The sequence below is a fragment of the Mustela lutreola genome, chromosome 18 (assembly GCF_030435805.1).
Source record: "Mustela lutreola isolate mMusLut2 chromosome 18, mMusLut2.pri, whole genome shotgun sequence".
NCBI lineage: Eukaryota > Metazoa > Chordata > Mammalia > Carnivora > Mustelidae > Mustela > Mustela lutreola.
Genome location: NC_081307.1, coordinates 15490054 through 15516519, shown reverse-complemented (window position 1 = coordinate 15516519; position 26466 = coordinate 15490054). Strand labels below are relative to the sequence as shown.

The window sequence follows — 26466 nt, the reverse complement described above, 5'->3', positions numbered from 1 at the left end:
AGAAGGTATCTATTCTTTTAAAGTGTATATTGTTGAAAAAAAATTTTTTAGAGTAAGTATTATTTTTATATTTGGGAAAACATTTAACTCCAGAAGAGTTATTCTGTGTATGAGACTACAGAACTGGAGGAAGAAGTAGTCAGTTGTTTCTTCCCTGTAGGAAAAATACTATACACAGTTACTTTTCGTGTTTAAGTTTTTCTCCTGATTGACTGAAGAGGCGGTCCTAAGTTTGGTTCCAGAAAAGTTTAAACATAAATAAATAAATAAATGTGGCATGATTACCAGAAAGGAGAGTAAAGTTTGCAAATTTATGTTGCTAGGCCACTGCTGATAAGTATTTTTGAGCTGGAGTTGCTGCAGAATCTGAAATAGCAGCAAGGTTTTGTTGAAACCTCTGGCACTGGGGCTTGATAAGGGGCCAAGACCTGTTGAACAAAGAAAATAGGAAAATTCCAGAAAGAAAGATGTTCTGTGGCCATGGAAATTTGAGTTAGTTAAAATACTTTTGGCAGTATAGTGGCTACGTATAATTTTACTTTTGCCTTAAAAATGAGTGTGTTGAAAGCATTCTGATCCACCTGTGTCAGCTGGAGGACATGCTGGCCTTTGCTATTCAAGGACAATATTCGGGTTAACATCATTAGCCGTCAGGGGTGGATAGTAGGAATTACTTATTCTTGGAAACCTTTCTCTACTTTTGGGTCATTTACTTGAGCAACTGATACTGTACCCTGTGACCTTGGAATAATCAGGCTATGGAAAGACAGCATCAGTGTCTAATAATTATTTATGGTCAGGCGTGAATCTTCCAAAAAGACCTTTTGCTGTGAGCTCCATTTTCAGCCACACTGGTCAAGCTCTTTGAACAATTACATTGTATTTATTTCCCCTTTCAGTCTAGCTGTTCCACTGTATGCACATTTAAAGTCAGTTTCCATAGTGACATCTGGTGGTGGCTTTGAAATCCTGGAGAGTATGTTTGGAATGATAAATATTTTTACTTCAATAGCTCCAGATTTCCGGCTTCTTTCTAACTTTTCAGCTTATTAACAACCTTTCTTGAAAATGTCTTCATTGTACTCTTGAGGTTGGAAGCCAAGTCATTTATTGCCTCCGTCATGTTTCATTAAAGCAAAGGAATGATTCCTTGTAACATTGCTGAGTGTTGCATATAACAGGCTTGTCTAAACTTGTCTCCATGCTCAAAATATACATCCCAAAATCCCAGAGCAGCACCCCACTTTACCTACTGCTTGTGTACCAGAACCTCATGATCAGTAGAAAGGTGTTCTCATGTTGCCTTTCTCACTGTTACTTTCTCTTGGAGCACTGGTCACTCCTCCTCTGGCTGGAGGGACTGCTGGGGAAGCTCTGGGCTCCCACCTCCCACTCTAACAGCCTGGGTTTACATCTGGTTGCGTGCATTGTTGCTCTCTCAGGAAGTGAAAGCGGAATCAAAAAATAGAGGAGAGATGGCAGAGAAAGAAGGGAAGAAGCATGAAGACACGAGGAAGACCACAGGGAAGAGTTAGTGCGCCGGTGTCTGTATGTGCCCATCAGTATGGTATTACTGTGGTATGTGTTAATGAAAAGTACATTAAACACTGGAGTTTGAATATTTGTAATTGTTGATGGTTCCTTTGCGAATTGTTTCAGGAAAAGGGAATTTATAACGTAGTGCGGAATCAGTGGTTATTGGAAGCTGGTTATTGGAAGTGGTTATGGGAAGTGGGTTCATGGGAGAAGGAGGAGTGAGGTGGTTTTGAGAATAAACCGTAGATTCATTTCCTCGGCCGGCTGGGAATCTTAGCTGCTGCTTACCAGTGTCAAAGGAACTAACTAGAAGTCCCCATGTGGAATTTTGAAGATTTCTCTTTTGTGAATGAATGAAGGTTGCAGAAGACATCCGTGTGTCTATACTGATTGTGTTCCCGGAAGGACTGGGGGCATGGGTAGGACGGTGGACACCGTGACTGGAAGAGTGGACCCTGCTTGTGGTCAGGCTTCCTGACAGTGGGTCTGAGGGTCATCTCAGAGGCCAGGACCCCTGTAAAGAATGAACAGTTGTGACGAGCCGCTGATCGAGGTGGTGCCTCATTCTGGATTCTGAACTCTTTACCTGCTCAGCTTCCTGCCCATGGCAAATCCTTCCACCTTTCTGTAAAAACAAGGGAGTTGCACTGTTGGATTGCTGAAGGGTTGCTGGTCTACTGTTGTTGATTTTTGAGGTCACCATGGCTATATCTGCTCCGTCTTTCTTGCTGTATTAGGCAGTAGCCGGTCCTGGACCAGTGCAGTCCGTTCTTCCTAGGTTCCCGGTGGAACTCATTGCGATGCTTTATGCCTGCTCCACAAGTTCCTGCCTGGGAGACTTCCGTGGATGCATCTCACGACTGAGCAGACGGATGAAGAAGCAGAACATAAAATAGCTTTGCATACATGTAGTCTTTTCCCACCTACCTTCTGCTTTTAAAATAGTGCTTAGAATTCGAATCAGTGGTTAGAATAGTACTTGGGCACTGCCCCTGAACGTCTGTTGACCAAGTGGAGGCCTTGAATCTTCTCTTTGAATATCCTTTAAGTGTGGGGAGGGCCATTACTTAATCAATTGAAAACTTGTAGCCTCTCCTGGTGGCCACCAGTGTCCTTGGTGCTGTGGGGTTGTGACCGCGACCCTGGGCCTGATCGTGACAGTATAGCCTGTGGTGAAGACCCTGAGTTCTGCAGTCAGGTCATCTCAGATCCCACTTCTACCTCGAACCCTTGACCGGGGCTATTTCTTTTCTTTCTTTTTAAAAATATTCCATTTGTTTATTTGACAGAGTGAGCGAGCACACCCAGGGGTAAGAGGGAGAGGGAGAAACAGGCTCCCAGCTGAGCAGGGAGCCTGGTGCAGGGCTCAGTCCCAGGACCCCGGGATCATGACCTGAGGAGAAGGCAGATGCTTCACTGACTGAGCCACCCAGGCCCCCTTCTCTCTAACTTTTAATGTTTAGTAATATCTGGAAGTTACCTGAGATTTGGAAACTTCCCCCTCCTAATGGTGGCCAGTCATGCAAAGAAGGGGATCATTGGTCCTCTAGGGGGAGAAGAGTAGCTCACAGCAGAAGGCGTCTTGGAACACTACAGTCTGGGTGCTCACAGACTAGATTTGAAGCAGAACCTGATGGAAAAGAAATACCTACTTTTGTCTGTGATTTAAACCTTGTATTTGCATTTTATATTATACTTATTTATAAAATGCAAATATATTTTTTCTTTTTCTTCTACCTTGAAACTGGAGAAAGCTATTATATGCAAATGGACATTTAATAGAGTTCTTCTGAATCCTGATGTGTAAACAAATGAGTAAGAGGTTTCACTCTTGTCTTTTTAGAGTTTTCACATTAAATTTTGTTTATTACACTTTGTCAAACTACCACAGACTGATGGCACTGACGTTAGAGATTCGTGGAGTTTGAACTCTGGCTCTGACATTTATTATGACTCTGGGAAAGGTCCTCATCTCTTAAACTGAGGTTTTCATCTGTGGTATGGATGTAATAAGGCCACATGTGTAGTCAGGTTGGCTATAACGGCTAAATAAGGTAGTATGTGTGGGACCATTATCATAGGGCCTGGCACATAGTAAGCACTGAGCAGACTTGTTTCTGTAGTGATCATTGTCATTAAATGCCTACAGATCACATTTAGTGAGACATAATTTTAAAAAGTCAGTAGCAGCATGAATGATTTGAGTATTAGAACCAGAAAGAAGTGAATATAAGCACCATGTAGCTGTCTTCCTGAGATTTGCTAACACTTCTCCTGTCAAATGAATTATGTTCCATTTTAATGGCAGAACACAGAGGAACATATGCACACTCATTTATTAATATGCAATCCTAATAGAGAGAGCGTTCTGTTATTCCCTGACTTCTGTGTATCCATTGATGGGGCCAATGAAAGGAGAAACTAGAGATTATTTTTCCTTGGTCACTAAGGACGCTGTTCTTTCAGGGTAAAGACAAGTAGAACTTTACTAATTTAGTGAACAGATTGGGTATGCATAGACTATGTTTGGTACAGACAAAAAGGAAAACATGTTGAGCTTTTCTGACCATTACCTCTGTTGCACAGGGAAACCAGTTAGCTCCTTTTTATTTAAGAGTTGTGAGGCTTTGTTCATTATTTCTAGGAGTATTACAGATCCATTTTGGGCATTTGCTAATAAGACTTAATGAAACAGTTGGAACTAAGTATGCTTTCTGAATAGCAGTACTCATTTCATGATCATTTATTTCATATTTTAATATTTAGTTAAGTTTGGTATTTATAACTTATAAACCTTTGGGAAATGTTCGATATAATGATGTGACATTCAAAACAAATGAGTTTTTGAGATTTTAATTACTTCACATAAGCAAAGATTTACATTTATGCAGTGATCAAAAAGTAACACATACAGATTTATGTTTGGTTGAGATAAATACTGTTTCATTTCTCAGTGCAGATTAAATTGACGTTTGTTCTTTTTCCTGTACTATTTTGCATTAAGTGGGAAACCTGTAATGCTAGAGTTGAAGAATTTCCAAAGTCCAACCTGGACCATAGTGTTGAAACCCCAAAAGTAGCATTCATTCAGAATGATTAATGCATAAGGAAAAAAATACAGTGACATATTTTGGGAAAGCCAAAGGACAGGATAACAGGATAAATTGAATAAAAAGGTGGGATTTGCCCAAGAGTAATGGATATTTTCATTTTATCATCACCCTGGGAAGTGGTTAATCCTGGGATGAAGTAAGCTTTTGACTGGTTTTAGTGGCTGGGCCAGAACATGACAGACATGTTAACCCGCTTCTTCGTAATCCCGTAATTCACCTTTTACTGGTTAATTTAGTAGGAAATGTGTTGTAGTTTGGGTCCCAGTGGAGGGACTTTCTGTACCAACTTCAGTTAAGGCATCTGTTCGTGTTTGTTCATTTAATATTATTGGCCTTGGGTCAGGTGCTGTCCTGGTACTCAAGAAGGATGTGACCTCTGCCCTTGGGGATCTTACTTTGTCCTGGGACACTTTATTTAGCACACTGGTTGTCTTGCCATTAGCCTAAGGGGATTAAATGGTTTCATTCTGTGCACAAGAGACTTGAGCAGACCTTTATTCGGGACTTGGAGGGGCCGTGCTCTGCAGGGTGTGTAGACCGCACTGCCATGTGTGGAGCAGCATCGCTGCAGCCTCCGTATCTCAACTCTGGCGGTGGCCATGGGAATGCAGTGTGGGAAGCAGGGGCTGCTAGGCCATGGGGACTCTGATCTGGGACACGGCTTTTTGATTTAGAGGTCCCTGATGGACCTCCAGGAAAACCTGCAAATTTCATCTTCAGAGGCACAGAGTGTCGGGCCATTAGCTGATCTCTTAGTGCCCATCTCACTGCTTTTCTCGAGACTTAAATGACACATTCTTCATAGAGTGTTCTGCATAGTGCCTGACCCCTAACACTAATGACGACGAACACTTTTACAGCTGATGCTATGTGCCAAGCGCTCTTCTGATTGTTAATATGTCTATTCACTCATTTAATCAACCTGTAAACATGCGTTCCATCTTCTAGGAAGAAACAGAGGCACAATAATGTTAGGCAACTTGTCCAAGGTCTCTCAGCTGTAAGCGACACACAAGCCCTTGAGAAATGAAAATTGTTATTTGGGTTGACCCTGGGTCCATTGTTGTTGACGTGTCGTCGTCTTTCTTCACAGGTGTCATAGAGACTTCAGAGCGACTGGACCGGGAGTCTACCTCCCACTACTGGCTCACGGTCTATGCAGCGGATCAGGGTGTCGTGCCTCTCTCTTCGTTTATCGAGATCTACATAGAGGTTGAGGATGTCAATGACAATGCACCACAGACGTCAGAGCCTGTTTATTATCCAGAAGTAATAGAAAATTCTCCCAAGGATGTATCTGTGGTGCAAATAGAGGCATTTGATCCAGATTCTAGCTCTAATGACAAGCTGATGTACAAAATAACGAGTGGAAATCCACAAGGATTTTTTTCAATACATCCTAAAACAGGTATGTGGTAATGGTATTATGTGAAATGTTCATGCTTACACTTCTTGATACGGGGAATTTAAGAATTTTCTAAATTTACCACGTTTCTTTATTTTGATAAATCATTTCCCTCTTGAGTTATTCAGAACAAGGCTTTATTTCCAGATGAGAATTAAGTCCAAATGTTTTTCTTTATCCCCTTTGAAGTTGTCTTTATAGAGCTTTGCTCATTATCTTTATCTTTATCTTTATCGCTTTGCTCATTAGTAGAATTTTACTTAAGGGGAAAAAAACAAATACAGTGTTTTAATAATAGCTCCTAAGTTAGTGGTCTGTCTTAAACTTCCTGCAAATTCTACTGCTGCTAAGTATTCCAATTTTCTGAAGTCTGCATTTTATGAAGAATTATCAAAGGAATTTATTTCACAATTCATAGTATTTTTCTGTGTGGTTTTAGCATTTTTTCATAAAGCAGTGCCATGACTCTACAGCCTAGAGGGGATCAAGATTAAACGTTTTTCAAATTGGGAGCAGTTACTTTTTTGAACTGACGCATCAAGTTTTCCTGATTTCCCCAGGTTGTTTCCCGCCTGCTTGTAAGTGGAGAGTTCCTCGACTCCAAAATCCTCTTCCAAAATCCTTATCAACTTTTAATCTTTGTTCTTTTACATTTGACAGCACCTCTGATTTTTTTTCTCCAATCTTGCTTCATTTCTCTCTTTCTCTCTCTCTGTCTCTCACCCCCCCACCCCAACACATAGCTTCCCTGTAACAACCATTTATATCATACTCTTTGACTTCTTGATCACAGTTAAGGCAGAATCGCCGTATGACATTGAGAGGACAGTTTATTTGTAGGAAAGAAAACTTATCAGATAGATCACTGGCCTATGAACATAGGGATGTTTCAGTGATGCGGTACTTTTCAGTAGAATCTGGTTAACAGAAAATTCTGAAGAGGGAGATTGACTGAAATGTATGTACATTCCCCGGTCATGTCTTTGCTAATTCTGTCTTTTTCATAATTCTAGGGGAGTTGGCGTGTTTAGTTACTGGGTTGTCTATTTCATACATTAAGGAAGTAATATACAAAAATCAGAATTAAGGAGGTATTCCCTACTTCCTTACCAGTCTTTGCTGCCCCCCCCCCCTTTTTCTTTGTAATGTTCTTTGTCGAACTCTTGGCAACTCTTCAAGCAATTCTTGAGATAGAAAGAAGCTTGAGGTTAGTATCTCTGTACCAAAGCTGCTGTACAAAGATACTGGGTAGAAATCAGTGTGCATGTTTTTTCTCTTTAAAAAAAAAAAAAGTTAAAATATTGATTTTTTTAAAACCTCTTGTCATTCATAGAGTCCGTCCTGATTGTTGAAAGTAAACTTAAGTGCAAGATTTATCGAGAATCTGCATGAGATTCTCTTTTTGCCCCTCCCCACTATGCATGCATGCACACTCTTTCTAAAAAAATTTAAATGATTTAAGAATGATTGAGCTGACAAAGTACAACATCCATTCATAATAAAAAACCTGCAAAGTTAAAAACAAAGTTAAACAAACAAAAAAACAAAAAACAAAGTTAAAAACAACAACAACAACAAAGTTTTGAGGGAACATCCCTTAACATAATAAAGGCCTTATATGAAAGCTTATATCATTCTTAATGGTGAAAAAGTAAGAGCTTTTCCCCTACTAAGGTCAGGAACAAGACAGGGATGTCCACCCTCACCATGTCTACTCAGCATAGTATTAAAAGTTCTAGCCACAGCAATCAGATAACAAAAAAGAATAATACAAGGCATCTAGATGGGTACCAGAAAGTAAAACTCTCATATTTGCTGATGACATATACAGAAAAACCTAAAGATTCCACCGGAAAACTGCTAGAACTAGTAAATGAATTTAGCAAAGTCACAAGGTACAAAATCAATGTATAGAAATCTGTTGCATTTCTATACACCAGTAAGGAAGCAGGAAAAAGAAAAAAAATAAGAAAACAATCCTGTTTACAATGGCACTCAAAATAATAGGATACCTAGGGATAAACCTAATCAAAGAGATAAAAGACCTATACTCTGAAAACTATAAAAAACTAATGAAAGAAATTGAAGATGACACAAAGAAATAGAAAGATATCCTATGATCATGAATGGGAAGAACAAATACTGTTAAAATGTCTATTTACCCAAACCAGTCTGCACATTTAATGCAGTCCCTTTCAAAGTACCAACAGCATTTATCATAGAGGTAATACAAACAGTCCTAAAATTTGTATGGAAACATAGATGATCCTGAATAAGAAAAGCAGTCTTGAAAAAGAGAAGGAAAGCTGGAGGCATCACAATTTCAGACTTCAGTTCTATTACAAAGCTGTAGTCATCAAAGCAGTATGGTACTGGTGCAAAAACAGACACATGCATCAATGGAGCAGAGTAGAAAACCTAGAGATAAACCTACAACTGTATGATCAATTAATCTTTGACAAAGCAGGAAAGAACACCCAGTGAAGAAAAGACAGTCTCTTCAAAAATTGGGGTCAGGAAACTGGACAGCCACACACAGAAGAATGAAACTGGACCACTTGCTTATAGCACAGACAAAAATAAATTCAAAATGGATGAAAGACCTAAATGTGAGACCTGAAACCATAAAAGTCCTATAGGAGAACACAGGCAGTAACCTCTTTGACATTGGCCATAGCAGCTTTTTTCTAGATATGTCTCCCGAGGCAAGGGAAATAAAAGCAAAACTAATCTGTTGGGACTGCATCAAATAGACAACATTTGCACAGCAAAGGAAACCAAACGAAAAGGCAACCTAAAGAATAGGAGAAGATCTCTACGAATCACATAGCTGATAAAGGGCTAGTATCCAAAATCCCCAAAACAAGTAATCCAGTTTAAAAATGAGCAGAAGACGTGAACAGACATTTCTCCAAAGAAGACATCCAGATGGCCAACAGATCCGTGAGTAGATGGTCAACCTCACTCCTCATGAGGGAGATACAGTTCAAAACTACAATGAGACCTCACCTCACACCTGTCAGATTGGCTAAACAGGAAACAAGTGTTGGAGAGGATGTGGAGAAAAAGGAACCCTCCTGCACTGTTGGTGGGAATGCAAACTGTGCAGCCACTCTAGAAAACAGTATGGAGGTTTCCTCAGAAAGTTAAAAAACGAAAAAAAAAAAAAAAAAAAAAAAAAACAGGGACACTTGGGTGGCTCAGTCAGTTGGGCATCTGCCTTCCACTCAGGTCATGATTCCAGAGTCCTGGGATCAGTGTTGCTCAGGCTTCCTTGCTCAGCAGGGAGCCTGCCTCACCCTCTACTTGCCCCCGCCCCCGCCCCAAAACCCACTTGTGTGCTCTTTTTCTCTTTCTGAAAATAAAATCTTTAAAAATAAAAGTTAAAAAAAAATAGAACTGTCCTATGACCCAGCGATTGCACTACTGGGTGTTACCCAAAAAATACAAAAACACTAATTCAGAGGGAAACCTGCATCCCAATGTTTACAGCAGCATTATTTACAATAGCTGAACAACAGAATCCACTCCGTTGTTCATCCATAGGCAAGCAGATGAAGAAGTGATATGTATACATACACACACACACACACACACACACACACACACAGGAATATTATTCAACTGTTAAGAAAAATGAAATCTTGCCATATGCAACAACAACATGGATGGAGCTAGAGAGTATATATAGTATATATAGTAACTCTGACAGATAAAGACAAATACTGTACTATCTCGTATGAGGAACTTAAGGGGAAAAAAAACAAATAAGCAAAGAAAAAAAAGAGCAAGAGAGAGATAAACCAAAAAACAGACTTTTAATTATAGAGAACAAACGGATGGTTCCTCGAGGGCAGGTGGGTGTGGGGGGGGTGGGGAATGTGTGAAACAGGTGACAGGGATTAAAGAGCACACTTACCGTGATGAAACAGAATGAAGACCGAAAAATAAATTGAAAAGAATAATTGAGCCATCTACGAATTTAATTACAGAAGAGAGAAGGGGGATCTGAGAGTTGTTTGGAAGCACTGGGAGGAGGGCTGGAATAAGAGATTATACAGGGACGTGGAGACGTGGAGACGTGGAGACTGGCATTCACATCTGTAAATGATTCACCAGAGGCTTGTTGAAGCGGCCTAGTTGCGGACTGGTTTTCACCGCACAAGTGGTAACCAAGTTCAGCTTCGTTTTGGTGAAGTAAAATGAAAGAAAATGAAGCCAAAAAATTAGAAGGCACTATGAAACATCAAAGAAAAAAGATAAGTTTATAAAAATTTCACAGGATTTTGGAGTCAAACTGGGAGACAAGAAATCTAGAAGTTAAACCTTTGAGGTGATGATTCAGGAATAGAACTACCCCTGATTTTACAGTTGTTCCATGAATTCGATTTTAAAATGCTTTCCTTTTTGTCTTCTTTTTCTCTCTCTTAGATTAGGGTGAGTCCTCTGGGCAGAGACAGGCAAACAAACGAGCAGTAAATGTCTTTGTGAATCTCTGAGCCAGGACTCTGGGTCTGGGCACAGTGTGTAATTAAGGAGAAGAAGAAAGACGCTGAAATTGCTGGTGTCGGTTAGAGCTGCTTCGAAACCTTGCTTCTCTCTGGGCCTCCGAAATGACCGCTCCACTGCTCTGCGGGTGTGTCTCGCGGAAATGTGATTAATGTGGCTTCCTCTTACGGCTCTCATTCCTGACAGCTCTTAGGTGGGCTGTCTGCAGAGACTTCTTGATCTTCAGGGAGAATAGACCCCTTCCAGGAGTCCACGGCTTGCTCCGGAGCCTATGGGTGGAAAGCTGTGCATCCCGCTGTCGGCACGGCAGGAGCAAATTGAGGATTACAAGGAGACTTTATTTCTTTATGAGTTGAAGATAGATAATAGTGGGGAATAACTATAGTTAGAACACAAGGATGTTTTTGTTGTGAAATATATTACAAACTGCATGGTTAGTAAAAGAGTCTAACCATTTCACAAGTTGAGTAAAGTCTCTAAAGATCAGGAAGTAAGTGTATTTTAGCTCGGACATTACTAAAGGTTAAATCTAACTTTGCAAGGCCTGTCTCCAGATGATTCTGTTCTCCCAACTCAGCAGAAACTTTGAGCCTGATCCTCGGGGCCCAAACTGCAGTGCTTTAAAGTATACATCTTGCTCAAAACGTTCAAAGCAGACCTGTTTTTAATGGGTAGATCGGTATTATTGGAGGCCAGATTGTGGAAGCTGATGAAAGAGTCTAGTAGAATGAAGTTCCCCTGATTTACCGACCATAACACCACCTGGAGACCCTAAATCATGTTCCTAAATAATTAATGGCTGAGTGAGAAAATCACTGGGCTGGAAATCCAGAGATCTGGGCGGCAGTGAGGCTCTCACCTCTGGGATCGTGGGGAAAACTGCTTCCAGGTCCTTCCGTCTTGTGATTAGTGATGAGTTTTTGCACGCCTGTTGAGGGACGTCTACACACAGTGCAGACCACTCAGAATCATTCATGGGAGAGAGGTCTCCGCCCCTTCCATTTGCACGGGCTACATTTGCCCTGTTCACTGTGCATAAGATAATCAAGGTTTTGGTAGGTTGATGCAGGATAAACACACTTGATGGAATAAAATGAATCTACCTGCTCTTTAGTGGTAAACATCACTTTAGGACCCTGGTGATATATCAGAATGTGCAACAGACTCGAGAAAGCCTAAATTCATTGTTATTCAAGTCATTTGTTTTTCCATGAGTCCTTCCTGAGCCTCTCTTCTGTATACAGCACCTTAAGAGATGCTTTGAAAGTTCATCTGCATGAGTGAAATGGCAAAGGGGAACCTGTGGGGTACGGGATAGCGTGGCGCCAAGCTCAGATGGACGCCTCCGGAGGAGGTGAGAAACAGAGTGATGGGGTAAGTGTAGTTAGGAGGATGAGGCCCCCCGAACAGGTTACTGCGAACAGGTTACTGCGCTGGTTTTGAAGGTGGGGAAGTGGGTGGCTGGAGAAGAGGTACGGGGTACTTGTCCTGGTGGGAGGCACTTTGATGGTGATAATGACTAGCAGCCACACGATGAAGTTAGAGCAGTGTGTGGGAGAGTGGCTGCGTGTGCTGGAAAACCTTCAAACCAGAACAACAGCTCAAAGACAATATGTATAGTGGGTTTTTTTGTGTTTTTTTTTTTTTTAAATTTCTTTTAAGATTTTATTTATTTATTTGTTAGAATGAGAGATCACCAACAGGGGGAACCCTAGGCAGAGGGAGAAGCAGACACCCTGCCGAGCAGAGCCCAATGCAGGACTCAATCCCAGGACCCGGGGGTCATGACCTGAGACAAAAGCAGATGTTTAACCAACTGGGCCACCCAGGCATCCCAGTATTTATGCTATTTTTATAAATAATGACCTATTTTCAAGAATGTGGCTGTAATTCTTCGGAACTTTTGATAACATCTGAATCAGATGACCTCACCAACTCATTTTGGAGAGGAAGAGAATGTATCCGCAGTGCTTTTTTTCTCCTTTTGTCAGAGTAGGACAAATATTTTTTTGAAAAGCAAAACAAAACAAAAAAAAACCGTTCCTAGGACTGGATTTGATACTCTGAATTTTAGGTTCAAACAGCACGTTTGAATCAACATTTTTGAATTTTTTTTTTTTTTTAAGATTTTATTTATTTATTTGACAGAGAGAAATCACAAGTAGTCGGAGAGGCAGGCAGAGAGAGAGAGAGGGAAGCAGGCTCCCTGCTGAGCAGAGAGCCCGATGCGGGACTCGATCCCAGGACCCTGAGATCATGACCTGAGCCGAAGGCAGCGGCTTAACCAACTGAGCCACCCAGGCGTCCCATCTCGGATGGTTTTTACGTTAAGTAGGAGGGCAGAGCTTTTCTTTCCCAGGATGAAAAAGCAGAAGAGACTTGCTCTGTTTTCCTTTGCTGACACACACACTTCTTTGACGCCATGAATTTATATAACATGTTTTGTTTGAATATGTCCAATTTCAGGGTAAATTCACTCCCCCCACCACCCCAAATTGACCCCCACCTTTCCTCTGGCAACAGTCAGTTCTCTGTCTTCAAGAGACTTTGTTAAATTTGCTTCTTTTAACTTAAATCCTGCCATTGCTTGTGGGAGACAGACAAGAGCAGAGAATGTTAGATTGTCTGAGCCTCGGCAGCCCTAGCTCCTGCAGACCCCTCACGGCTTCTTGTGTCAAGGACAGTGAAGAAGGGGGTCCTGAACAAAAGGAACTAGTGTGCACCTCACAGGTTTCATGATTTACAAGTAGCCTCAGGAAACTGAAACCACCCGAGCAGAACAAAATGTCTTTATATTCATTGTTAACAATTTTACTTCTGAGGAGTGAAAGGCTACTTTCATAATCGGCACATAATTTTGAAGTGTTACTTTTGTGCATGGGTGTGCTTTAGAAAAGACCAAAGTTATAGTCTCTCATCTGTTTATTTGGTATTTTCAAGTTTTGGATATGAAGCAAGAAGTGCTCTTTTTTTAAAAAAGTTACACTGAAGTCTAACTGACACACATTTAAAGTCAGCCATTCGATAAGTTTTGGCATAGCAATACAACTATGAAACCATTCCCACACGCAAGCAGTGAATGCGTCTGACTCTTCCAGAAGATTCCCTGGCCTCCTTGTATCTTTCTATAACCCTCGCCCCAACCTTGCCCCCATCCCCATGCAACCGCTCATCTGCTTTGGGTCACTGTGTATGAGTGTGCATTTCCTAAAGCTTTAGGTAAATAGACTCCAGAGAATGTATACTCTTTTTTTCTTGGTAAAGTGTCTTGGATTTAGCATATTTGAGACTCATGCATGTGGGAGTGAGTACCAAAAGTACGTTTCTTTTTATTGCTGAATATCCTTTGCAGAGACACACTATAATTTACCCAGTCACCTGTTGATGGGCATTTGTGTTCTTGCACTTTATGGCTGCTGCAAATAGAGCTACTGGGAACATTTGAGAATAAGTCTTCCTGCGGATCTGTACCTCCATTTCTCGCCCCTTTCCCCTGGGCGTGGACAGTCGTCTAGAAACTGTCTTGAGGCTGTAAGCTGGAATGTTTGTAGGTCTTGCCTTGTTTGTTTCCCATCTCGGGGATGGCTTGCTGTCTTTGTTTGATACCTGGTGTTCCCATAAACCTTTACTTCATTTATTTTGTCTGTTTTGTTTGTATATTTCCTGGTGGAGGGTAAATCTGATCCCCTGGCTGGAAGTGGAAGTTCAACTATTGCTTTTTAATTGGGGGGGAAAAATGGCTTACTTAATTTAGAACTGCCATAAATATGTCTGTACCTTTAAATTAAATCTCAAGTAATAAGTAGTAGGAGTCTTCTTAGCCGTGTGTGTGTGTGTGTGTGTGTGTGTGTGTGTGTTTTAAGGAGTGAAAATTGAGTTTCTAGATTTATCTTAAGCAGAAACTTAGCAACATTTGGGGTATGTTTCTAGAGTTTGTAGAGATACAGATCACTGTACACTTCGGTCCACAAAATTGCATCACAGTATTGTATCTAATGCCCAGAATGGTGATTCTCAAGTTCTGGCTGGTACCAGTCATTCTCTCTATGTTCTGTTTACTAAGAATTGAAAGCAGATGTGTGTTTGAGTGTCCGTGCTTGCATGCATGCCTGTGTGTGTATAACCTACTTCCTAAATTACTGGTTAGAAATGGGTAATGCATTCAGAGTACAAAATTCAGAAGGTACCCAAAAAAACCCAGTGAAAATTTTTGTTCCTTTTAAATTCTGTAGACATTGTGTTTCCTTTATTAGTATGTTAACTATGTCATATTTTCTATGTCTTTGATGCTCTCGTGTCTAGGGCCCCCTCTGACCTGGGCAGAGACTCCCTCACGGGACTAGCCAGCTTTAGAGAAAGCAGACGATCCACTTTTCATATGCACAGTAGCCCATCCAGAGCCCTGCTTGGAATCACTTCTTCACAGAGCTGCGCTGCACCCGAGCCCTTTCTCTCCACCTGCCTTCATCTCCCAGGCTCAGGTTCCAGGCAGCCCTCTCTGCTCCAGAGCCCACTGAAATAATTGAAACCAGCCAGTTGACCTGCTGGTGCTGCTTTGTTTATTTTGTAGAACCCGCAACAGAATCTCTTGCCCATGCCTTCTCCTCCTTCCTTCTTCCTCCTGGCCCATGTGGTGGGTCCCTGGGTGCCCGCCCTGTGGTATGGTGTGGCCTGGTGTGTCCTCTCTCTGGGAATTGTAATAGATGACCTCTTCAGTGACCGTGGTCTCTTGACTTTTTGGCCTCATCATACTTGACTGATAAAATCTACATTTTGAAACATCTAGAGGAAACTAGTGTTTGCAGTTTCTTTCCCTTCTATACAAGCAAGAAGTCCTATTATTTTTTTCTCCTTTTTCTAAACAGGTACCAGCATAAGACACATAGTGATACTCATCTTGGGTTTTCTCTTATCTGTAGTAGGTGATGCTACGCTTTAGGAAAGTGGTTTTATTTATGGATGGACTTTGCCACATTGTTATAGGAATATATGTGCATATCCACATCAATTTCAACACCCATTTTGCTGATCCAGTGGTTTTATGCTGTCTAGTAAATATGTTTTTTAGATCTTCTCATCTGCTGATGTGCATCTTCCTGTTGGGAACAAATAAACTGAGAACAATTTTTATGGTTAAAAATAAATGCATCAGAAAAGTTTGTTAAGTAAAACTAGAGGCATTATTTTTTAATATATGCATGTGAGCTTGTGTAATTACTGTATGTCTACATGTGCATAATAGAAGGATTTAGGCTCTTTGATAGGTGTTGGATCTGTTTGGAATTTTAAATGGTTTAAAAAAAAAGAGTTTGAGGCTTTTGGCTATTTTCTTAGCGTTTCCTTTATCAATTCTGTAGAGCTAAAATCTCAGGTCTTTTGGAGGTTGATCTCATCTCATTATTGGATCTGGAGCACAAACCACAGTTTGAATCTTGTAAGTCCTGCTGCTTCTCTCCCTTTGGGCTGATTTCCATCAGGCTCTCTCATGCCTGTTGCCTTTTAGCTTTGAGCTTGAAAAAGACCGCCAAAGAGAAACCAGCAAACTGTGGCTTCCCTTCTTTTGCCCCTTCTGTGCTGTTCTCTGATCTTTCCTGGACCCCTCTTCCACCCTGCCACCATCCCTTGACCTCACTTTTAGATCAAGCCAGGACAAAACTTTCGTTAGAAGTCAGAGGGGCCAGTGATGAGTGTAGCTCATTATGTGTTAGGTGCCTTGTGCTTTAGAGGTTATAGGGAGCCTCACATACTTCTTGAGAAGGAGCCCTGTGAGACGGCCAGAGAGTGCAAACAGTACCAGGAGTCGGCTGCCTTTCCCATGTGTGTTTTTCCCATTTCACACATCATCCCACGACTTCAGAGAGGTAAAGACACCTGGGGGTTGACACCAGAAAGGCACATCTCCCCTAACTGCTGCTTTTGGAAGCACAGTCCCTCCCATGTTCACTCGTTCACTTGCTGTGGCCTGGGGTTTGGGATGTAAATGTGCTTTGGAGCCAGTTTTTCTGTACCTTCTCTGTTCTTTGTATTGAGGAATTCCTGCATGACATAATGGTTGGTTTTGAGGCTCATCTTACTTCTGTGATATTTTTAGACTGAAAGGCATGAAGTTTCTAAATAACACTAGATGTTTAAACTTAGTTTCATTAACCATGTATTGCAGGGGATGTTAAACTTTTTCTGTAAAGGGCGAGGGAGTAAATATTTTAGGCTTTGTGGACCATCCAGTCTGTCACTGAGTGAAAGCAACCTTAGACAGAATGGAAATGAATGGGCACGGCTGGGTTCCAATAAAACTTTATTTATGGACATTGAAATTAGAGTTTCATGTATTTTTCATGTGTCTCAATATATTCTTCTTGTGGGTTCTTTTTCTTCCCCCAACCCTTTAAGAATGGTAGAAGCCATTCTTAGCTTGCAAGCCGAATAAAAACCAGTTGAGGTAGTTTTCTGGCTCCTGATAGGTTGATGTATTTACTAGTTGGACTAGTTAAGTTGTTGATTTGTTTCTCAGGGTAGACTATTTGATCAAGTAAAACTTGAGAATCTTTCCCATTGCTAAGCAGTGAATACTTACAAACAAAATCTGTGTTTTTCTTCTCTGTGTTATTAAAATTATTCTTCAAAGAATAGTAGTTAGGATATTTGTTATCACGGTCAAAGTCTCAGGTACGATTTAGCAAGTTGATGACAGATTATGAGATCTCCTCTGTGGGGGGAAAAAAAAGCCTATTTCTCATTAGAAAATATTTCCAGGTTTTGAGATTTTCACACTTTTTTTTTTTTTTTTGATGCTGCCGTGTCCTGTTAGAAGTACTTCAGAGCTTGAAATTCCAGCTCTCACAATTGACTATTATGTTTACGTATCAAATCTTGACTACTTCCTCCGTTTTTGTTCCCTTTCCCTCATTCTGAGTTAAGATATTCATGGCCCCAAGTACCAGATGACGGCTTGTGCTTTGTAGAGGACAGCTTTATACAGGGCCCTGTTTTTCATTCATTTATTTATATATAGGATGGACTATTTAATGTGGAATTATTTTAAATTCAGGATGAGACAGATTTATTTGATTACAGATAGATTTGGTGCTGTTTATATAAATTAGGTACATATATATGCCTGTGTATGTGTATAGTTGATATGTAGTAATCCCTAACGTGCGGTAAAGACTTGAAATTCTGTGACTCCCAGGTTTGCAGGTAAGCTGGGTACTCATCTGTGTTCTAGTCCAGTAGCACACGGCCACTGTTTTGTTTTGTTTTTTTCTTCTTCTTCTCAAAGCCAATGGCATTTTATGTGGCTGGAACAGGAGGCCGAACAAAGTGCAATAGGAAGTAGCTACAGCTGCAAACAACTTCCAAGGGTTTCCGGTACCATTTGATAACCACAAAGGAAGGAAATAAAGGGCCAGTCACTTTACAGAAGCAGGAATTCATTTAAGGAGGGGGAAAAAGTTTACCTATGTGTAGTCTTTTGCCAAAGGAGCAGATATTTTAAAGAAGAATCTTTAGATTTTTTTCTTACCTGTTCCCCCAGTTTATTTTTTTATTTTATAGTGAAATGAAAAAAGAGACTGAAGTAAAGTTGTATTCACTGCCTTTTTTGCACACGTTGAAGTAGATACTCCTAAAATCTGTTCATCTTAAGTCCTTAGGATAAGTTTATTTTTTATTTTTTTAAAGATTTTATTTATTTATTTGACAGATCATAAGTAGGCAGAGAGGCAGGCTGGAGGTGGAGGAAGCAGGCTCCCCACTGAACAGAGAGCCCGATTCGGAGTTCGATCCCAGGACTCTGGGGATCATGACCTGAGCCGAAGGCAGAGGCTTAACCCACTGAGCCACCCAGGCGCCCCATTAAGATTAAGTTTTATTAAGGGGTATTCTGGTTTGTTTGTTTGTTTGTTTGATTTTTCTCCATGTGTTACAGACCTGTATTTTAAGATTTTCCATTTATGGGACTTTTTTTGTCAACATGATGTGAGCCTTATGAGATGGACTCTTTCCCTCTCTACCTCTACTGTATCGGACATTCACAGGAACGTCGGGGCAATTCCCAGTGAATAGCATTGGGCTTTTGATCTTGTGTTTACCTTAGGTTTTAATACCATGAGGTTTCAATGAGAAACAGCCAGTAAAAGCATTAAAGCCAGCAGAGATTTGGAGACGTCTTGGAGACGTCAGGGTATAAATTCCCAGCCAGCCACTGCCTGTGTGTGACTTTAGATTGGTCGTTTGATTCATTTTATAAGGGTTTTCCCTGGGACTCTGAAAACTTGAGTTGAGTGAGCACCGAGGGCCTTTGCAGCCTTGACAGCCTATGAATAGAATGCCATTTCTGGCTCTGAGCCTAATCCTGCCGGCACCAGGACCGCAGTGATGAACAGTAGCCGCTCAGATGGCCACAGCTGCCGGAGGGGCTCTCGACAGGCTGCGGTTACACATGTTCTTCGAACACCACCTAAATAAAGACGGCGCGGTCCTTCAGAGTGCCTCTGAGCTCATAGTCTGACGCTCCAAGGGGATGGATGTTGAGTGATAAGTCTAGGAAAAATGGAAAGTTCTCTCTTGGCCTGGGAGGTGATCTATATTTTTAGAATGGAGCTAGGGTAGTGATGCTCAGCTTCCTGGCCTGTCTTTCTAAGTCCTCTCTGCCTTGTCAGCACAAGTGCTTGTCTTCCTGTTTTGGGTGGGCATTCAGTCTTGGCTTAGGGCTTGAGGGCCAGGACCAACCCATATTCATTTTCTATATCCAGTCCTAGAACCACACATGGTACCTGTGGTTCCTGCTTAAGAGTCACTTTACAGTTGACAAAGATTTAAAAAATGGTGGAATTCATATGATTTTCATTTCACCTGTTGGAAGGAGAGTCTTTAAAGTTTTGAACAGAGAAATGCTGTCTTTGGTGTAGGTTCCCTCCCTCTGTCTACCGCATGGTAGTCCTCAGGGCTCAAGCTGGGATCTTTGTAAATTACAGTCATTAGCCTTGACCTGAGAACATTTTCATTTTCTTTTTCTTTTTTTTTTTTTTTTTAATTTAATTTATTAGACACAGCACAAGCAGGAGGGAGAGAGAGAAGCAGACTCCCCTGAGCACAGAGCCCAGTGCAGGACTCAATCCCAGGACCCTGGGATTAATATCTGAGCCAAAGACAGATGCTTAACTTACTGAGCCACCCAGGCACCCACATTTCCCTTTCCCTAAAGCTGGTCGGGAACAAATCTGTCAGATACAGTGTCCCACGGGAAGCCGTTTACTGAGAGACAGGCGTGTGCTACATGGCATTATACGGTTACTGTCTTCTGCTTCCCTGTCTCACTGTTTGCCTGGCTTTAATACTTCATTTTAAAAATGAAAGTAAGCACTAATTGTGTTTCCTCCCTGATGCTCCATACGTGTGATTAGTCCTTATAGTTCTTTAGTAGCTTAATGAACTTAGAGCAGGCTGTAGTGCATCATGGACATTTAAAAAAGAAAAAAAAATCATTCAGGAGCCCAGAATTTAAAATACATACCCCATAAAGTTCTGAAATGCTTTTGTTTAACTTCTGACCTCTCATATCTTCTCTATTTATTTTGTAGAGTTAATGTTAATTTTTCCTGGTAGTAGGCATTTTACTGTTTTTTTTTTTTTTTTTTCTTAACCTATAATGGATGTCAGAGGAATGAGAGGTCATTATGGTTAAACTGGAAAAGATCATTATGGCAAATCTAGGAAAAGCACAGGTAGATTTTTTTCTGACAAAGAATATTTTACTGGGTATAAATGGTTTTTGAAACATTTTTTTCTTATTATTCTCATGGTACCCTGAGGCTTGTGGTGCTTGTTTAATGAACTCTTAAAAGAGCAGCGAGGAAGATTAAAGAAGGCGAGGAGCGTGGAGTGCAGCAAGAAATAGTTTCGGTTTATTCACAATAAAAGGTTTTTTTCTGTCTTGGTTTTTAGTTGAAACAACTTTCTAATTAGGACTTTACATTTTATAGTCATTAAGGTAGTTATTAATAGGGTTACTGAAAAATATTTAGGCATTTTTGTATTTCACTGTTTTACTATGGAGGAAGAAAGAACACGAGAAATAATATATTAAAGATACAACTGATATACAATATTATATTGCATATTTTATATATTAATTAAAAAGAAGACTTAGCCCATGGGTGGCTCTCAAACAGAGTGGTTTAGGAGGTTCCTGCCAGAACTGAGAGCCTGCTTCCTGTTCCTTTTCAAACACTCTTTGGCTCTAGCAAGCTTAGTTTTTACAGTAAGTACATTTTAGAACATGTGACATATTTCATTAAATTTTAAAATTTAATGTTAAAAAACATGTTAGAGGGGCACGTTGGCACAGTGGCTTGAGCCTCCGACTCTCTATTTGGGCTCCGGTCATGATCTCATGAGTCACGGGATTGAGCCCGATGCATCCGGCTCCTCACTGGGTGTGGAGGCCGCTTCAGATTCTCCCTGTCCCTCTACCCTCTGGCCTCTCCCCTCTCTGTATGAAAAGAAGTAGTATTGAAAAAAATGGTAAAAGATATACTACTCTCATATTTCTAAGTCTTAATTTTTTATTATATATGTGGCTAGAGACTCCAGATTTAAAAAGAAAATCCTTTATTTAAGTCCTTCCAGCCTAAGATTAGTTTTCAATCAATAAACACTTTCGTCTTTTCACACTGATTTTTAAACTATTTTCATGTTTAAATTTCTTTAAACAATGTACTTGTTAAAAATAAAGGATTTCCAGTAAAGAACTGTATTAAGTAAAACATGAAAGTACCTTTTCTTCTCCTCTTCCTTTGGCTCTCTCGTTCCATTTCTCAGAGGTCACCCACTAGTAATTTGAGGTTTAGCCTTTTATGAAGGTGTGTACGCATATTACGTGTCATAGATACATATTTTACCCTTTTAGTTTTTGTAACATTTGTCTGACACTTGGCTTGAGCGATGTTGTTTTTATTGCCTACTCACTGGGGTATTATGGTTTTATTGTAATTGTCCTGACTGTTGCTGATTATTAAAGCACATTGAATGTCCTGGGAGCAATCCTTGCTAAGGGAGGGATTGAAAGTAGAAAGGTAGCAATCCCACTTCCAGATCGTAACAACTCCATGTGAGAAATTACCTTATCCTCACTGAAGATGCCTAAGTCTTAAACTAAATACTTGTTTTACTACCAAATACGCCACAATAAAAGTTCTTAAACTTAGTAAAGAACAGAATATATATTAAAGTGTTTCAGCAAAATCAGTGGAGAAAACGGTTGAAAGTAATAGACCTAAATTGCATGACTATAGTCAAGGGCTCCTCACAATAGAATCGTGATTAGTAAAGCATTGTGGAAAGGATACGGAGTCTTGAGGACATCCACTAGACTGGCTGCTTAGAGGTAACCCTAGATAATGTAGGAAACTCCTGTGTGTTCACTGAATAATTTTGTGGTTGGGTCATTATACATATTAAATATGCAATTATGATCTACACATTCGAGAGTTATTTGTGTGAGCTAAGAGCTTGGGCTCTGGGGTCATATGGACTTAGGGTCACATCTTTGCTTTGCCCGCTTACTAGTCTTGTGACTTTACTCCCTCAAAAGCCTCAAATACCTTAAGATAGTCTGTTAGTAGCTCCCCTGTGGTGTTGCTGTGATTATTCACCTCTATAAAGTGCTTAGCCCAGAGTGGGATCCTCAAAAGCACACCATTGGCATTGCCTAAAAAGTGAGCTATGAGACCATAGTGTGGTTTGTTTTTTTTTTTCTTTTTAAGATTTTATTATTTGACAGACAGAGATCACAAGTAGGCAGAGAGGCAGGCAGAGAGGGAGAGAGGAGGAAGCAGGCTCCCTGCTGAACAGAGAGGCCAATGTGGGGCTCGATTCCAGGACCCTGAGATCATGACCTGAGCTGAAAACAGAGGCTTTAACCCACTGAGCCACCCAAGCGCCCCGAGACCATAGTTTAATAGTTGTGTATACCTTTTAGGTCTGAGAGCTATTTCCTTAAATGAATTGCACACCTTTGAGGGACGTGGGCCTTGTCCTAGGCTTTTACATGTGTGTCTCGGAGTGCCATGTTGGAGGACAACGTTCTGAAAAAAATAGGTTGAATAACTTAAAATGGACTGAACAAGTGGGTGACTTTCAGTTCCTAAGCCTATGACAACGTCATCACTGTTCATGAACACACATGTCCTTGGTTAATTTTTAGTTCTTAGAAATCAGCAGAAACCAAAAATACAGGTTGGTAGAATATAGATTTTTTTTTTCCCCCTCCCCAAAGTGTTTAATCACAGAGGCTCTTGATTTTTAGGTGTTTGAGTGAGGCTGTAAACTACCAGCCAGGACCAGGTTTCTTCGTCCCCACCTGAGCCCAGTGAGAAAGGAGACTGGGGGAAAGGGACAGAGTAGGGAAGGGAGCGTTGTGGAGCCAGCAGCAGGTCCGAATCTTGGACACATTTGGTTTTCACTCTTTCAGACAGATATTTATAGAACGTAGATTTTGATAGCAAATATATTTGCCATTGAAAGACTGCTTCAGATTCTAACCACAGAAAAAGATTTTGAGGATGTAGGTGTCATTTTTAGGTTTTGACAGGGATCCTTTGAAAATTGGATCTTCCCTAAAAGAGCAGAAATGACTTGTGACTATTTAAATGATTTAAATTAACTTAAAAATTAAGCCACATTTCCAGTGCTTAATGGCCACATAAGCTGGGGGGCTGTCATAGTGGACAGCACACATTGAAGCATTTATCACAGAAAGTTCTGCTGGACACGTGTTTTTCTACAATGTATGTTGCTATAGTTCCTGCACTATTATAAAATGAGCAAAAGGACGCAAAAGCCAAAACAGCGGCAGGGGTTAGAGGAAAACGATCCGAGTAATGGGAATGTGGATTAGCTGAGTAGACTTTCCTCCCCCTTGATCTTTCCCCTTCCTCTGCTTATTCTCAAGTAGAGTAATTGGAAAATGGTTCAAAGTAAATTTCCTGCCAAGCAAGGGGAACTCAAGGCCATACTTCTTTGCCTCTGAAACCAAGACTCTTCCCTCCCACCACCCCATTTTGTTTCCCTAAAAACTCCTATTACTGATCACCAGTATTTGCTCTCTCATTGTGGTTGGACCTTAATCCTATTCAGAATTTTTTCCCCCTCCTTCTCTGGCTGTTGTCTAGTTATATCCGCAGCCCTGACGTTTCAGACCATTTTTTAATAGACCCAGATAGATCTTTCAGTCCCTCCCCACATTTCTCTCATTCTTACTGTAGACTTCAGACTCTGATGCCCCGGGAGTATTGAACTTCCAACTCCCCACCTTGTTGAAAGACCTTGAGTAAGCAATTTCATCTCTCTGAGCCTGTAAAAGTGTTAGAATTTATTTTTTATGATACAGGTACCACCATTTATATACATCAGGATTAAATGAGGTAATGGACTTAAATCTCCAGCACAATACCTTGGCATGTAGTAAGTCAGGTAACAATTGGAGATGAGGTCATTGGATGCATGATTTGGCTCTTGCTGTGTAGCAAACTGTCCCAGAAATTTAGTGGCTTGAAAACAAGCACATTGAGTGGAGGATTCTGCTGGGCGGTTCTGGTTTCTCCAGGCTTGATGGATCTTTCATGCAATGGTGGTCCCCTGGCTGGCTGGCGCTGGGGCTGGCGGGTCCTGGGTGGCCTCACTTGCATGTTGGGCAATGCGCTGGTCGTCTGCCAGAACAGTAGATGGCTAGACGATAGGTGTCTCATCATCCTGCCAAGTTCAAGCTTTCTTGGAATACAGAGCTCTCCCCCTGTGTTCTGTATGAACCCTCCACTCTAGTCTAACTTCCATATTGTTTCCTGAATGTGGCCTTTGCATTCACCCTTGTTTCTTGGAAACAAGACTCTGTCTTAAGCATGTCTGCATTCTTAGAGCAGTGCGCAGAACACTTGACAGGATACCGAAACACAGCTCCACCATTGCGTACTGTCTCGCGCAGTCCTCATCTGCTGATCCTCGGATGCTCGCTTTTCTGTGCTACCTGCTTTGCCACGTCCATTTGATCTCTTTGGGAAGTTTGGAGGTAGTTTTTGGTATTGATGTAAAGGAATGTCAAAGAGTAAAGTTTTATAGTGAAACCGTTAATCTAACATTCTTTTCTTACAAGGATTCTCCTCTAAATTCTAATACAGCCTTGGAAAGCTATGAAGAGGTTTTTTTGTGTGTTGTTGTTTTTTTTAAAGATTTTATTTATTTATTTGACAGACAGAGATCACAAGTAGGCAGAGAGGCAGGAAGAGAGAGAGGAGGAAGCAGGCTCCCCACTGAGCAGAGAGCCGGATGTGGGGCCTGATTCCAGGACCCTGAGATCATGACCTGAGCTGAAGGCAGAGGCTTTAACCCACTGAGCCACCCAGGTGCCCCTATGAAGAGTTTTTTTTTTTTAATGATCCTCAAACACAGGAAATGTTGGTTTCTTAGTTTTACCTACATATGTGGGGTAAATTGGTAGCTGCTACTGGGTGAGAATGTAATGTAGTTGCTACCTCAGTTTGCCTTTATTTAGAATAGTATTGGTCTGCATAGTGAGGTGTTTTTCTATGCCAAGGAGAGAAACTTTCTTTCATTTCCATTTTTAATTTAATAGTGCTGTGCAGAAAAGATAAGGCACAGAATTACAAAAGGCAAGCACCTACATAAACTTCTTCTTGCTTTTGTCCACTCTGTTTTACTTTCTCACTTGCTTTTTTGACCTACTAAATGAATAATGATGAACTCTTGCTGGTGTGTGTGTGTGTGTGTGTGTGTGTGGTGTTAAACTGTATGTAAGTCACAGTTCAGAGTTTGTGGAGACTTGAAATAGCAAAGTGCAGGAAATTATGCAGCATAGGGTGATGGGGAGGAAAAGAAATCCCACACACTGTCATCTGAGCCTCAGGAAAACTGAGCTCTAATCCCGGCTCTGATAATGACTTGCTGGTGGCCTTGAGACAGTTTCACTTCTCTTTGACTCAGGCAGCTGAGCTCGATAATCTTGAAGATTTCTCTCTAGCTCTGAGGTATCCTGCTGTTTCTATAATCGTGCTGTTTCTGTTAAATATATGTCCTCCTGGGATTTTGTAATAAACATTACAGATGAGCACAACTGTTTAAAATGAAAGAAATGGATATACTTATTAGGCTATTTAATACAGACAGGGTTAATAATACGTCCTGGGTATGTAGGAAAAGTACACTTTGGGTCCATCTTTTGACACAGGTGTTTGTCAAGTAGGCCAGGCAGAAGGATTGGCAGGACTGAGAGGTACCGGATTCCGGGGGCAGTGAGCGTGAGGAGATGCATAAGGAGTTCCCCCGCCGAGTCGGTATGGTCAGACCACGGTGGATTTGGGTAGCTCCGGGTTTTCTCCACTGCTCTAAGGTAAAGGGTACCTCCTGGGACTATCTGCAATTTTCCTCACCTTGTCCTGCTTCATTAGGAAACTGTTTTCTGGATGTGAGGGTGATCTGGCTGCGACATCTGTCACCCCATTGATCGCCAGGGTTGATTCGGCTGATCTGGCTGGCTAGGCGGGGGTCACCTTCCTCCCTCACCGCTCCATGTGCATCCTCCGGAAGCTGCGCGCTCGGTCGAAGAGGACGACCTTCCCCGATAGAGGAGAGGACCGTTCTTCGGTCAAGGGTATACGAGTAGCTGCGCTCCCCTGCTAGAACCTCCAAACAAGCTCTCAAGGAAACTGTTTTCTGGTCAGGGTTCATCTTGTATGCAAATTCCACAAGAAGCATGAATTTTCCCCTTCTCTTAGGGGGCGCAGCACCTCTTGCCACCATCCCACTCCCCAAGCGCAGCCCCCCCCACTGCACCCCAGGTGGGTGGTATTAGGAAAAGAAAGCACTGAGGCACTTTTGGTAGGATTTCTT

General features: G+C 41.2%; 1 protein-coding gene across 6 annotated transcripts in view; it reads left to right on the top strand.

Moving 5' to 3' along the window:
- FAT1 (FAT atypical cadherin 1) overlaps positions 1-26466 on the top strand; it is a 127699-nt gene that overhangs the window by 49850 nt on the left and 51383 nt on the right. For all 6 annotated transcript variants that reach the window (XM_059156318.1, XM_059156316.1, XM_059156320.1 and 3 more), the window contains exon 3: positions 5743-6057. In XM_059156318.1, coding sequence (XP_059012301.1) covers positions 5743-6057 — 315 coding nt within the window. The remainder of the gene's footprint in view (positions 1-5742; positions 6058-26466) is intronic.